The sequence below is a fragment of the Anolis sagrei genome, chromosome 2 (assembly GCF_037176765.1).
Source record: "Anolis sagrei isolate rAnoSag1 chromosome 2, rAnoSag1.mat, whole genome shotgun sequence".
Lineage (NCBI taxonomy): Eukaryota > Metazoa > Chordata > Lepidosauria > Squamata > Dactyloidae > Anolis > Anolis sagrei.
The window spans coordinates 143,269,007-143,284,844 of NC_090022.1; the positions used below are offsets into that span (position 1 = coordinate 143,269,007).

Here is a 15,838-nt window from a genome sequence, read left to right on the forward strand (position 1 = left end):
AAGGAAAGGGAGTTGAAGGAACAAGGAGAAAGGGAGGAAGGAAGGGAGGAAAGAGAAGAGGAGGAAGGAAAGAAGAGGGGAGGGGGAAGGGAAAATGGAAGGTAGAAAAGGGAAGAGAGGAAGGAAAGAGAGGGAAGGAAGAGAAAGGAAGGAAAGAGAAGGGGAGAAGAAAGAAAAACAGGAAGGGAGGAAGGAAAGGGGGAAGAAAGGGAAAAGACAAGAGGGACGAAGGAAGGAAAGAAAGAAAGAAAGGGATTGAGGAAAGGAGAGAGAGAAGAAAGAAGGGGAAGGAGGGAGAAAAGGGATGAGAGGAAGGCAAGGCAAGAAGAGAGAAAGGAAGAGGAAAAAAGGGAATTGAAGGAAAAAGAGAAGAGGGAGGGAGGGAAGGAGAGTGAGAAGGAAGGAAAGGGAGGGAAAAGAAGAGGGAGGGAAGAAGACAGAGAGAAAGGAAGGAAAGAGAAAATGAGGGGAGGTAGAAGAGGGAAAAGGAGAGGTAGTGAAGGGAGGATAACAAGGCAAGGAAGAAAAGAAAGAAAGGGAGGGAAGGAAGGAAGGAAGGAAAGAGAAGGAGAGGGAAGAAGGAAGGAAAAAGAAAAAAGGTAGGGATGGAGAGAGGGAAGGATTGAAGGAAGGAGAAAGGGAGAGGGGAAGGAAGGAGAGAGACGAAGAAAGAAACACACATACATACCCTTTGGATATTGGGCCTGTGGCGACCCCATGAATTTCACAGGGTGTTTTTGGGAAAGGAAGACTCTCCACTGTAGAATGAAAGCAGTTTAACATCATTTTGAACTGCCAGCATGCAATGCTGTTGAGAGCCATAGTTTGAGAGGCACTAGCACTGGCAGAAAAGGCTTAAAAGCCTTGTAAAACTATAACTCTCATGGTTCTATAGCAATGGCAGTTAATTTGGTGTCAAACTGCATTAATTCTACAGTGTAGATGCACCTATTGTTGATCTGAAAGAGCACCCCTTTGGAAAATGTTATTTATCAGAAACGTGCATTAAAATACTAGTAAATGTTGAGATGGATCCAACGGTTCCTCTTTCTTTGATGGAAGGACGCTTTGGATTAGGCCGTGATCTGTGGAAGCATTTGAATTCTTCGTTGAGTTACATGTTCTATATTGTCAAGAGTGGCCTTGTGTTGTCACTGTTGTGCTCTTCTGTGACATCTCCTTGTGACAGCTGAGAATAACAGTCTTGGTTGCTCAGGTTGGTTTCTTTTTCCTTATGGAGAAGTGCTCTGTTTAATAGGGCAAAGTGCACATCCTAGAAGAGCCTAGCCATGCTGGCAAGCCGACAAAAATGCCATCATATGATAAGAGAATGGAGGAAAGAAAACAGCTCTCTGCTTGGCTTTTCTTATAAATCAAACTGAAAAGTATACCCATAACACTCAAAACATTCATTTTAGTTTGAAGAAAGCAACTAAAAAAGGAGGGGAGATCAGCGTAGGAATTAAATTCGTTTTTTCATTTTAAAAGCAGAAAATGATGTGTTGGAATAACTACATAAAAGAGTTCTACCAAAGAGGGATTGAAACCAGCTTGCACCACATTTGGAAAGTCACAGCTCATCTTGTCCTATTATGTTATGTTGAATGAATTGGGCTGACAGCTTGATCCCACGGATTTGATGCCTCCAAAAGCGTATTGTGGCACTGGCAACTGAAGCATGCCAACTAAACGCTGATTCAAGCATTATGTGTGTGTGTGTGTGTTTTATTGATGTCCTGAAACCGAGGTATCCATCAAAATTATAATGGGAATACATGAATCATGGCCATGCAGGTACACTATTAGTAAGAGGCAGAATCAGACATGCGAGTCTCTCCACAAAATAGCATCTCTGTATCATCCTAATAAAATGACTTGGAGTGCATCTACATTGTAGAATTAATGCAGTTTGATGCCACTTTAACTTCCATGGCTCACTGCTGTGGAACCATGGCTCCGCTTGCCCATAATATAGGGACCGGCCCTTATTGGCATTGCTAGCCATTATTCCCTTGAGATAATGTCATGCCCTAGCCCATTTTCCGTTGTTAGAACTAAGCAGATCAAGCTTTGTTTTAATTGTGTACCTTTCTTGGCAGCAAAACCAATTGGCTCCTGAACTAGCTTACAGCTACAATCCAAAAAAGTACAGCCTATAATGGGCACACAGAAGTGCTGTGGCAGATTGTTGTAGTCCTTGGCTGTTGACGTGCCAAGCTTTTCTTTCCAGAGGACGAGGTTCAAGATGTTGAAGATAGAAAGTTCACCCACCAATTAAGTGAAAGAATGCTGGCTTAAATGGTTTAGAGGTCACAACCCATAAATGCCAATAATCTTAACTCATTCCTCATTTCAATGGATAAGTCATTTCCTGCAGACTAATTCAACCAGACTAATTCAGCCATAGCAGAACACTTGATGAACCAACTTGGACACAGCATATTATTTGAGAATGCATAAATGCTGGACCACTCTTAACAACCACCATGTCAGACTACAAGCCACTGAAATCGACAATTTCAACAGAAAGGATGAAACCATGAAAACGAACAAAATATGGATACCAGTATTTAAAAACTCTAAAATCAGGACAATAATCAATCAGGGCCAGCGAACACTTCCCAACAAAGGATCCCCCAGGCAGGAAGCAGCCAGGCTTTGAAGCTGCAAGGCCATTCAATGCTAATCAAGGTGGCTAATTACAATATTAATACTTGTTTCAAGCAGACAAGAGTTCTTTCTCCCACCCTGGACATTGTTCCACAGATATATAATGATGATTGTTCCTGATGCTTGTTTTATTATTATTATGTTGCTTATGTTGTTTTTATATTGATTATTGCATTTTGAACTTGTTACGTTTTAACTGTCAACTGGGCTTGGCCCCATGTAATCCCGCTCCGAGACCCTTCAGGGAGATGGAGGCAGGGTATAAAAATAAAGTTGTTGTTGTTGTTGTTGTTATTATTATTATTAGTATTAGTATTATTATATAAACCCCCTTGTCTAGCTTCCAACAGACCTCACAACCTCTGAGGATGCCTGCTATAGATGTGGGTGAAACATCAGGAGAGAATGCTTCTAAAACATGGCCATAGAGACCAGAAAACTCAAGGCAACCAATTTTATTTTGTTTAAGCATATGTTCTAATATTTTACCCCAGATTTTTAAATATTTAAATTACTGTACACTGAATAGCAAAACTAACCCTTTTTTAAAACCTAGAATGGGGTAGATCTTTTCATAACAACTTTGGGTAAGAGCATGGTGCTGTTCTAAACAAACAAAGAACATACCAATATCTATCTGTCTGTCAAAAGAAATCTTTCCCATATATTGTCGAAGGCTTTCATGGCTGGAACCACTGGGTTGTTGTAGGTTTTTTGGGCTATGTGGCCATGTTCTAGAAGCATTCTCTCCTGACGTTTCGCCTGCATCAATGGCAAGCATCCTCAGAGATTGTGAGGTCTCACAACCTCTCAGGATGCTTGCCATAGGTGCAGGTGAAACATGAGGAGAGAATGCTTCTAGAACATGGCCATATATCCCAAAAACCTACAACAACCCAATCTTTTCCATACTAAAAAAAGAAGAAGTAAGATTATGTACACTAGTCAGCATTTGCATGCCACCTTCTTCATTAAATCTATATGGCAGTAGAAGGGAACCTGTAATCTTCCATGTGAGGTTGAAATTCCTATCGGCATCAGCAAGCATAGTCAGTTGTTGGGGATAGTGGGAAATGTGATCAATCAATATCTGGCAGGGCATGGGTTGGCCAGTACTAATATATGAGATTAATCCTCTTCCCCTCATGATAGTGAGTGGGAGGCAGTGGTTGACTTGCCCAAAGTAATTGGGCAAGTCAGCCAATTCCAGCACTTGATATGAGAGCCAGTATGGTGTAGTGCAGCGGTTTTCAACCTGTGGGTCCTAGGGTGTTTTGGCCTATAACTCCTGGAAATCCCAGCCAGTTTACCAGCTATTAGGATTTCTGGGAGTTGAAGGCCAAAACACCTGGGGAGCCAGGGGTTGCGAACCACTGGTGTAGTAGTTTTATCATTGAATTTACCCTTCTTTGCCCAAAAAAGGCTGGTATCTCAGCACACTACAAATTCCAGGATTCCATAGCATTGAGCCCTGAGAGTTGAAGTGATGCCATGCTGCATTAATTCTCCAATGCAGATGCACCATAGTGTGTCAGGAGGCCAGGGCTTGAATCCTTGCTTGGCATTCGAAAACTACTGGGTCACTGTCTTGAATTCTGACATTGGGCAAATCACACTCTTTCGGTCTCAGAGGAAAACAATGGCAAGCTTTCCTTGACTATATCTTGCCAAAAAAAAAAAGCTCTGAAGGGCCATCAACACAACTATGTTGGCTGAGTGGTAGCAAATCCAGATGAATGTTGTGTGAAATTACTGAATTGCTATTTAAAATACCTGTCCTCTTTATAGCAGAGAAGTTTCCAAAACTGAGTTGTTGTAGGTTTTTTCAGGCTATATGGCCATGGTCTAGAGGCATTCTCTCCTGACGTTTCGCCTGCATCTATGGCAAGCATCCTCAGAGGTAGTGAGGTGACCTCACTACCTCTGAGAATGCTTGCCATAGATGCAGGTGAAACATCAGGAGAGAATGCCTCTAGACCATGGCCATATAGCCTGAAAAAACCTACAACAACCCAGTGATTCCGGCCATGAAACAATACCATTTCCAAAACATTTCCTCATAATTCGGTGTTCTAATAGAAACACCCAAGGATGAATTTAGGACATAGACTCAAAATGTGCATGCCCTTTGGACATTTTTAAAAGGAAAAAAAACACATCACTGCCATTATTTATTTTTGTTGTACATCAAAGATTTTTGTTCCAGCCTTGTTTTTTCCACAAGCTTCTCAGTCACATTGAATTATATATGTGTATATTTTATATTGTGAGACAAAGATCCAGTGGAGTGACAGGCTTGTCTAAAACAGGGCCAGACACAAGGGATTTATAGTCATTCCAACAGCTGCCTTTCCATCTTTATTTTATAACCATAGCAAGGCCTTCACAACACAGACTGTTCCGGCCAAATGACAGGAAGATCAAGCAAGAGGAAAAAGCAAGAAGTGCTGCAATCTATTTTCCATGTTAAATCTGAAAGGTATCAGTGCAAGGAGTGAGTACAGGTCTCTAAACAAAAGCTCCTGAGAGCAAAACAGGTTTATATATATTTCATGCAAGAGCCCCAGTGAGACTGTGCAATAGCAATTAGAGCGATAAACATTCCACAATGAAAATACCGGTTTGGCACCCACATGCAACTACAGTAGTGCTATAATCAAATAGAAGACTCCGCAAGCAGAAGAAGAAGAATGGAAACCAAATGTCACGGGCAGGGTAACCTTATGTCATCATAGGTCCTTCTTGGTGGCCGTCCGTAGACTCCAGAACTACCTTTTCAGTGAGGTTAGCATGACCCTCTGTTTGCTGCCCTTGATTCAGCAGGTAAAGAGAATTATTATTATTATTATTATTATTATTATTATTACTATTATTATTATTATTATTATTATTATTATTATTATTATTATCCTCAGCTGCTGCAAGAAATTTGCACAGACGGACTGCAAGCAGAGGCACAACTCTGTGGCCCAAATGATTCGTTGGAACTTATGTCACATTGGAAACAATAAACATTGACAAAATCACAATCTGTCAACTGCAAAAGGCCACCTAACTTGGATCTGTGTGCATCATTTGAAAATACATCACACAGTCCTAAACGCTTGGGAAGTGTTTGACTTGTGATTTTGTGATACGAAATCCAGCATATATATCCCGTTTGCTGTGACATACTGTGTTTTTATGTCAGTAAAATAACAATAAGAACAACAACAACAACAACTCTGGCACAAGCTAGTAAAGGTAGTCCCAGTGATGATCGGCACACTGGGTGCCGTGCCTAAAGACTCTGGTCTGCACTTAAAAACAATTGGCGCTGACAAAGCTACCATCTGTCAGCTGCAAAAGGCCACCCAACCAGATCTGCATGTATTATTCGCCGATACATCACACAGTCCTAGACACTTGGGAAGTGTCCGACGTATGATCCAATACAAAAGCCAGCACAGTGATCTTGTTTTCTGTGTACTAATCTTGTTATATATCAAATAATAATAGTAATGATAGTTTTATTTCTTACCCGAGTCTCCTCGTGGCTCAAGACGAGTTACAGCATAGTTAAAACACATAAACATTGTAAAAATTCTATAAACACACATATTAAATGTATATGTATAAAAGATACATATTAGAACATATTTCCATAAAATACATATTAAAACACATGGAACAGAGATTGACTCACAGGGCATGAGTTTAACATTCATGATTAAAACTGTCTTGGTAGGCCTGCCGGAAGAGATAGGTCTTCAAGTAGCATTTAGATTCTGACAACTCATTTAGCTGTCAGAGCTCTTCCGGCAGGTCGTTCCACAGTCTTGGGACAGTCAATAAAAAGATCCTCTGGGTGATGGTTGCCAGTTGCATTCTGGCTGGTTGGAGTAGCCACCCCCCAGAGACCTAAGTACTACCTTGTTTGAATTTGAATTGTGCTCAGGTGGTTTTTATCCTTTCAAGTGAATGTTTAAATTGTTATAACATCCATTAATTCAGTTTTAATATTCACTATCTGTACTGGTCTTGTTTTAAATGACAAGTCACCTTGAGTCTCAGTTCTGTTGAAAGGCAGAATCCAGTCACCCCCTTCCCCCATGTGTGTTGTTTTGACTTTTGCAGATTTGATTGAAAATGTTACCTCAGGAAATGTTTGAACTAATCTCCCCCTGTGAACCAACTCGAAGATTAAGATCTTCTGGGGAGGCCCTGCTCTTGGTCCTGCCTCCTTCTCAGGGGCAACTGATGGGAACGAGAGACAGGGCCTTCTCAGTGCTGACCCCTCAGCTCTGGAACTCCCTCCCCAGTGAAATCAGATTAGCACCCTCCCTCTTGGCTTTCAGAAAAAAAGTAAAAATGTGGTTATGGGACTAAGCCTTTGGGCAGTAAAGTAATGCAGTACAAGAAATGAATAGGACATAAGTGCAATTGAAAATAAGAATGGCTTCAAATTACAATTCTGGGTTTTGTGATTTTAATACTATATTAAGATGTTTGTAATTCTATATTGAATTTTAAATGTTTGTTTATGTTCTATGTTTAATATGATTTTAAGGTTTAATTTATAGTTACATGTTATCGTTTTAGTTATTATTCTCTGGTTTGCATATATGTTGGTATTGAATTTTGCCGTTACTTATTGTACACCGCACTGAGACTTCCAAGGGTGAGAAAAAGTGGTATATAAATGCAGCAAATAAATAAATAAATAAATAAATAAATAAATAAATAATATTATCTAGGCCATCCAGTGTCACTCGATAGTCAAGGTCATCTAGTCATGCTGGAGAATCTGGAGATTTCTGGAAGGAACACCTCCCTTGAAATCTCTAGGTCCTCCACTGCATTCTGTGGTCAGCTTCCAACAGACACTGACCATTGAGCCCAGGCCCGTAGCCAGGATTTCATTTCGGGAGGGGGGCTGATTTTTTTTCAGGGGGTGGGTTCGGGGGGGGGGGGCTGAGTTTCGGGGGGGGGGCTGAGTCTGAGTGAAAGAGCGTCTAGCCTAGCAAACCTTTTGTATCGTTACCCCAATACATTGAGTATGGATATATTGAGTATGGTGATCAGATCATGATATTAATAAACCTAACAGTTTAAATAATGCACCAGTAAGGCCTTTTCACGAACCACCATGAGAATTTCGGGGGGGGGGGGCTGAAGCCCCCCGAGCCCCCCCCTCCCCCGGCTACATGCCTGATTGAGCCATACCAGAGGACCCAGAAGTTATTTGAGAAATGTTCTTTCCAATTTTTTTAAATAGTATTTTTTAAATTGTGGCTTTTCACCTTCATGGGGATCCTGTGCCTCTAACCAAAATGAATGTGGAGGGATGGTTCTATTAAACAACATACAACAAACTAATAACCAATTTTTGAAACAGTGAGCTATACTTTCCTATTAATACATCAGGTTTGTTACAAATGTTACATTCATATGCAGATGTACTTACAACGGCAATATGCTATCTGCTGGCTGCTTTCCAATAATACTCACTTTTCTGAGTCTTCTTTGGTCTCAGATGGATCCTTTTTAGTTAAAGATTTTCTTTTTTTACCCCAGAAGCGGTTGCGCATTTGATCGAGTAAAAGCATCAGGTAGGAATACTGTGGGTGATCTTCTAAAACAACCCCGGAGCCGTCAGGTGGCAATTCTTGCCTTCGCCAGTGTACACAATACGTTGATTCAGTCTTCTTGAAGATTGAAAGCACTGACATGCTCGAAAACAGGTCCGCCTACCAAACAGGTATGGGGTAAGAGATGAGCAAGACTTGCTCACGTGACTGTTTTGGCAAGTAGTGATTTTAAACAAGTCCCGGAGCATTTAGAGAAAAACATCTTTGTGCTCCTTATTTTGCTGGAGCAAAACCGGTTGCAAGCTGATCTCTTTTTTCCCCAGGCTGAAGAATGTAAAGGCTTTGAAAACAACAACAGCCTCATTATTGTCAGTCCAACAGTTTGTTCAGATTGGGTCCTCCAATATTTGCTCTGTGTGAGAGGATTCAAACAGCAGAACAGACTCTGACCCTTCACTTTGTTTATTCGTGTCGTGCAAAAATGGGAAACTATCTCTTTTCAAAAATTCATTTATCTACTGTGCTTCTCTCCCAATAGACCAGAGAAAGGAACCAAGAAAAATAAAATCAGAAAAAAGCGTGTAGCATGTGTTCATACGTCACAAGAAAGAAACCATAGAACGAAGTGCCATAGTTTGTTTAGCCATTTGTGCCGGGATCAGGAATTGCAACAGCGCCCTGATAGTTCACAACAGTCCATGGTTCCTGGGAATTTCTTCCTCCTCTTCTTCCTCTTTCTCCTTCTCTTCCTCTCTCTCATTCTCTTTCACTCTATGTATAGACTTACAGTAGATGCAAAAACAATCAGTCCATCTTACTGTATTTATATGTTCTTCTGCCAAGAGATTGTGTCTTCTTGCTCAATGTTTAGTCATAATGTTGTTGTTGTTTCCCTTTCACAAGGAGGCATTTCACAAGAGAGCTCCGCATTCTGAAAGATATATGGAAAATAAAATAAAAACAAATCCCTTTGTTCTTCTGGGGAACTGCAAGAGATAAATTGCTAGCTTCCCCACAGAAAGACCTTTTCCCCATGGGTCAGGAGATTATAATTTTCTTCTCCTATCCTTTCATTGTGGCTTGGAGATCAAGATGAAAGGTGGCATTCTTTATGGAACAAAAGGTTTCTATGACTTGGGCTTTCTGTGCTATGAAGTACTGCATTAGCAAGTGACACCAGGAAGCGCAAAATATGCATTCTTCGTTTCAGTTAAGGAAAGGTCACAATCTGATGTGTTAGAGAGGAAATGTACACACATTTTGCAAGAATTAATTCCAAGAATTGTTTTCTCTCAAGAGTAACAGAGGTACTGAATGGAGGCCAGCAGCTTGGCACAGATACCCACTCACTTATCCTGGAAGCAATATTTCAAAATAAATTCTGCACTTTCTGTGGAATTGCTTGTGGTGAGCTTTGAATTTCAATGACACTGCAGAATCACCTGGCTAAAACAGTATCGCAGATCTGTTTCTGGAAAAGGCAAAGTGTGCCAGAGACTTCTCTTGCCTTAAAGAATTAAGTTTTACTGGATTGAATGGCCATGTTCCAGAAGTATTCTCTCCTGACATTTCACCTGCATCTATGGCAGGCATCCTCAGAGGTTGTGAGGCCTCACAACCTTTGAGGATGCCTGCCATAGATACAGGCAAAATGTCAGGAGAGAATGCTTCTGGAACATGGCCATATAGCCCAAAAAACTTACAACCCAATGATTCTGGCCATGAAAGCCTTCGACAATACAATTAAGTTTTATATTCTATCATATTTTTAAATAGTGTATCACAGTTTTGGGACATGCTTTTGATTTTATGATTAATTCACAAGGTTGTTTGCTGACATTGAGTGAACTGTCCTGGAGCCTGACCTAAACTAAATTGAAACAGCCCACTTGCCTTTAGATTTATCTTCAGACTACCTTACTGTAGAAGACAGTAAGACAGTTTTTATAACACTCTTGATCTTTCTATACATCTCCTCTTTATTGAGCAATAGGAGCCATGGGAGACCTCTTCTTCATCCACATCCAAACTATAACCTCAAATATTTTTGGGAGGGAACAGAATTGAATAGATTGTCCCCATTCATTTGGAACAGTGGTTCTCATCCTGTGGGTCTCCAGATGTTTTGGCCTTCAACTCCCAGAAATCCTAACAACTGGTAAACTGGCTGGGATTTCTGGGAGCTGTAGGCCAAAACACCCGGGGACCCACAGCTTGTGAACCACTGCTCTGGAACAAGATAGGGGGATTTGTCCCATTCAGACTCTGTTGGACTGCATCTCCTAGCAGTCTTCAATCCTATGGTCAATACAGCAGTCCAACAGCTTCTTGATGAAAGTAACACTGCCTCTGTGTGATCAAAATTTACTAGGGAGAGGCATCTTTCAGTATTATATGACACTTGATAAACGTGGTTGATGTGAATGTACGCCGGTGCCTTTCAATGTCAGCAGCTGTTATTTTAATTCTCACCTTCATCTCAGACCTATTCACATATCTGGCAACCAAAACGGTTCAAACCAAAGAAAAGGGTGAGGGCTCAGTAATTTTGGAAGCAAAGGATCCATACTACATGTAGGTATATATAGGTGAGCCACAACTAGTTCAGCAACCATCTGCTAAACTGCTGGATTTGCCAGACTTGGAGAAGCAGAGATACATTCTTGAAGGTTAGAATAATCTGGTGGACATCCCGTTAGAATGGCTACAAGATTCTCCCTAGTTGAGCAGAAATGAAGGGGGAGCTGAAAGAAGCAGCTGAAGAGAAGGTGCTGATGAAAAAGCAGAAAGTCTGAAGGTCTGAAGGAGGCCATAAACCTAAGAGACCGGAAAGATGAATAGGTGGGAATCATTTGAACATCTGTTTCACTATAGTTCATTGTTATACTTCCATACACATTCCCAATGTGGGCTGAGTCTTTCACGAGCCTATTACAAAACACATTAACATTGAAACTATTGCCCAGTGACAAAACAAAACAAACTCCACCAGTGAGTCATTTCCTAAATGTTTATAGCTGTGTCCCTCTCCTTCCCCCACCCCACCCCTTTTTGTCTCCTAATATGTTTGTGGCAAGGATAAATCACACCGTGCAACTCTCCATCTACATTGGTTTGGATAATGTCCCTAAAGGAACTCACCAGGTATTCTTCTGTGTGCCAAGAAACATATTTGTTCTGTGTTGCCAATCTACTTGGCACCTGCCTAAAGTATGCTCCTGTCCTGTTACAGAATACTGTTAAACCAATAAAAGACATTGTAGCCCCTTCTACACTGTCATATAAAATACAGATTATCCACTTTGAACTGGATTATATGGCAGTGTAGACTCATATAATCCAGTTCAAAGCAGATAATGTGGATTACCTGATTTGATAATCTGGATAATATGGCAGTGTAGAAGGGTCCTCTGTGGGTATCATTACAACCAGAGATAAGTGGACTTCTTAGACAAACCAAGCATCCAGTGGCATCCATTTCCTAATTAGTTAGCTTATGAGGAAGGATTAAACATTTCCCCAACACTGTGGCTGTAATGAAAACCAGTCCTCTGCACCCCAAAGCATGACATGAGACCTTTTACAGCAAGGCTCCAGAACCAATGGCCCTCCAGATGCTGCTAAACTAGTATTCCCATCATCCCTCACCATTGGTCAGACCGTTTTAGATTGGTAGGAACCGAAGTTCAAAAATATGAAAAGGTCCACCTGGTCAGTGGATTATTTCACCATAGATTTAATTGCTAATTCTTCTATTGGTGATATCCTAGTTCTTAAGTGGATTGCATGTCATAGACTATTACAGATGAGGAAGTGCCCCACTAAAACACAGTCTGTCATGAACATAATTGGTGGCCTTAAGCAAGCTGGTATCTTTCAGTCCCTCCATCTATAATACAGAGCTCTAGTACTGACTTACTGTAAGGTCCTTATCCAAGGTGATGACCTTAAAATATGTGGGACTACCAACCAATTGTCTTCACCCAGCATAGTATGATGAAGGTTCTAGTACAGCACATCTTGAGGGCACCATAAGGATTGTGTAATCTTAGCTACTGTAGTGAATCTGTGCAGGAGTGCAGGAGAAGCGATTTCAAAAACTTCCCTCCATATTAAAGCCACCCCTTAATGACCATTCCTAGCCATGCCGCTTTCTCCCTTACCACAATTTCAATGTAAGAACCATTCACAAATGTGACTGCCAGTTATGAGTCCATATAGATCTGAACGTCATGTTCAGTGATTGGCAGGAGTAGAAATAATCAGTGTACATGATCTTAGACGTGAACCAATAAAATAAACTGTCCAACATTTTTTTCTCTCGTGTCAGGAGCGACTTGAGAAACTGCAAGTGGCTTCTGGTGTGAGAGAATTGGCCATCTGCAAGAACATTGCCCAGGGGACACCTGGACGTTTTGATGTTTTACCATCCTTGTGGGAGGCTTCTCTCATGTCCTCACATGGGGAGCTGGAGCTGACAGAGGGAGCTCATCTGTGCTCTCCCCGAATTTGAACCTGTGACCTGTCGGTCTTCAGTCCTGCTGGCACAAGGGTTTAACCCATTGCACCACCAGGGGCTCCACCTGTCCAACATGATGAAAGTAGACATACTAATTTCTACTAGTGGTTCTCAGCCTGTGGGTCTCCAGGTGTTTTGGCCTACAACTCCCAGAAATCCCAGCCAGTTTACCAGCTGTTAGGATTTCTGGGAGTTGAAGGCCAAAACATCTGGGGACCCACAGGTTGAGAACCACTGTGCTAGAAGAAAGGTTTGGGGACCAAACTCTTTGATAATGTGTATTGCATTTCTAGCTGTCATTCGTTTAGCATCAGCACACTATACTACAATAAAAGAATTGCCACTATCTCATTCTTAAGTTTTTCTAACTACTTGCAATTTTTGATTTGCAGCAGAGAAAATGGAAGCACTATTGGAACCAGGTTTGTCGGAGGTAACTTATCTGGTCTTAGATTGGACTCTTTGAGATGCTCTATGAATGCCTGGTCTGCCTCAAATCTAACTATTTCCTACTCTCCACAAGGAAAAATATTTTCTTGGCCAATAAGATATCAAATGGACAGCTGTGGAAAAATGATCAGTGTCTAACAGCTCTTTGTAACAACTCCAGAAATGGAAACAAAGTCAAATGCATTATTGATGGAGCCTTGCACAAGAAATGAGATACTGTAACACACATCAAGACCTTCATATCCATTCACAACAACGGGGTCCATCAGTTGAAGAGGAAGCATCCCATGAGAACAGAGCTTTTGTGTCTTAAATGCCAAAACATTCATCCTTGAGTCAGTGTAAGTTTTCTTTTTTAAAAAAAAGAATGCAAAAAGTTACACAGAAGACAGTAAAATGATATCCTAAATAATATTCCGGGAATTGTAGAGTCCCTATTGTGCTGAATTTCAGAGTAATGTTGACTTGTAGTCATCCATGCTGAAAGTAACTTTTCAAGGACTTTCCAAGGTCTGCTAACTCCAGAATAATCTTAACGCTTAGGTAAAGGTAGTCCCCTGACATTAAGTCCAGTCATGTCTGACTCTGGGGTGTGGTGCTCATCTCCATTTCTAAGCCGAAGAGCCAGCGTTGTCCGTAGACACCTCCAAGGTCATGTGGCCGGCATGACTGCATGGAGCGCTGTTACCTTCCCGCCAGAGCAGTACCTATTGATCTACTCACATCTGCATGTTTTCGAACTGCTAGGTTGGCAGAAGCTAGGGCTGACAGCGGAAGCTCACGCCGCTCCCCGGAATCGAACCTGCGACCTGTCGATCAACAAGCTCAGCAAATCAGTGCTTTAACCCACTGCACCACCGGGGGCTCCCAATCTTAACGCTTAGGAGACCTGAAAAGTTCAGACTGTGCATAGCTGCAGCCCTAACTGCTGGAGTAGTGAGATATACCAGAACAACACATAAAACAGGAGTTGAATTATCAAGTGCAGAAAGTTCAGAGTGTTGATATTGGCTTCTGAAAGTGGGCATCAAGCTCTGAGAGCCCTTTGTCAGAAAAATCCAACTATAATCTTCCAGTCTGCAAATGTCACTTTCTCAAGCTCTGCCCTCAGTAGAAAGGCCACCAATGATCACCTATGCTCTTCACTATGCTCCTATGGATTGGGCCCAGATCTTCCCTTTCATCTTATCCCATGGATTGGCAATCTTTCATTGGTAGGTGAGCCATTCAGTTTCCATTTGAACATCAGGGTATTGGATTTCCAAGTATTCAGTGCCTGGTGCTTGCCAGGTAGAAACTGAGTTGCTTGGCTTCCATCAAAACAGTGCTGGTGCTGCCAATAATGCTGCTTAAATATGTGGATTGAGGTGTAAGAGTCAAAGGATACTCGGGAGAATAGATTTTCCTAACATTGGTTGCCATTCTATAAATAGTGCCCAGCACTTACCTAATTTTGCTTTTGAGAAGCAATGTGGATTTTAGCTCAGAACTGTGCCCCGCGGATGTAGATTTAAAAAGACCTTTTCCCTTTAAAGCCAACCTGCTTTCATTTTCTTGTACAATTCTAATTTAAATCCCCTTTAGATAAAGCCTAAAAGAAAAGGATTGTGCTGAGGTCTATGTTAACACATCAGTAGCCTAACTCAGTTCTCACCCGTCTTTACACATACAAAATAACTACTCAAGGACACAATCAAATCACCCTGCGTTGCAACCCATTGACTTAACCATTGTTTTTTTTTTGTTTTTCTCCATTGAAGATACTGTAACTTCTGCTGAGAAAATTGACCTGATCTTTATGCGGAGTACTATATTAGATCATTGTGCCCCAAACTTTTAAGAGCTTCCCATTTTCCTAAGGAACTGGTCCACTTGACTCTATCAAATAGTTGGTCTATTTGTTCTTCAATTGGGATACTCCTTTGATCAAAGGTTAGGTATCTTTCCAAACCGATTCAGAGTGTCCACTCACAATCCACTTACCCACATGGCAGGTCTGATACTTTAGATCTGACCCAACAAAGGCAGCATAATGGTCCCAAGCAAGATGTGCCTCAGTATCCCATAAGGTCTTTTACAAAAGTTAAGGACATAAATCTTTGCATTCCTCATCCTAATAAATGAGAACAAAAAATTACTATAGTATTCTCTGCATTGCACCAAGCTATCTGAGCAGCTCTTAGTTGCTATTGGCACTTTGGTAGGTATTATCTGTACAGAAATTGTCTATGAAGAGAGTGTGATTTCCATTCAGGGAGCAGTGTTTTCTGCACAAAATATATTATTCCTTACCTAGGAAATAGGGTTTTTTTTTTTTTTTTTTTTGGCAACAAAAGAATGTGTTTTATGCTCAGAGAGAAAACATATGTCATTTCGGCACAGATAAATACTCACCAAAGAATATAGAATCTTATGGCAGCCTTGTAGTTGCTTCTGTTTTTTTTTTGTTAAGGTTTCTTTGTGAGAAACAGTATTTTTTGTTTTCCATGATATACATCACCAAATGCTAATGCCAAAAAATGATGCTAAGATGGAAGGAGACAACATGGTCTCCATATCAGATACCTAGAATGAGATTGTGAGCATTCAATGTAATTCTATCACCTCTCACATTTCATCTCCTTAGATG

General features: G+C 41.0%; 1 protein-coding gene across 2 annotated transcripts in view; it reads right to left on the minus strand.

The window, feature by feature from the left end:
• The window catches only part of MMD (monocyte to macrophage differentiation associated), an 84,527-nt gene that overhangs the window by 34,155 nt on the left and 34,534 nt on the right, over window positions 1–15,838 (minus strand). Inside the window, exon 1 of one of the 2 annotated variants that reach the window (XM_060763986.2) lies at window positions 8,161–8,381. The exons of the other annotated variant lie outside the window; for it this stretch is intronic. Coding sequence (XP_060619969.1) covers window positions 8,161–8,381 — 221 coding nt within the window. Of the gene's footprint in view, window positions 1–8,160; window positions 8,382–15,838 lie in introns of those variants that run through there. 2 annotated transcript variants of the gene reach the window in all.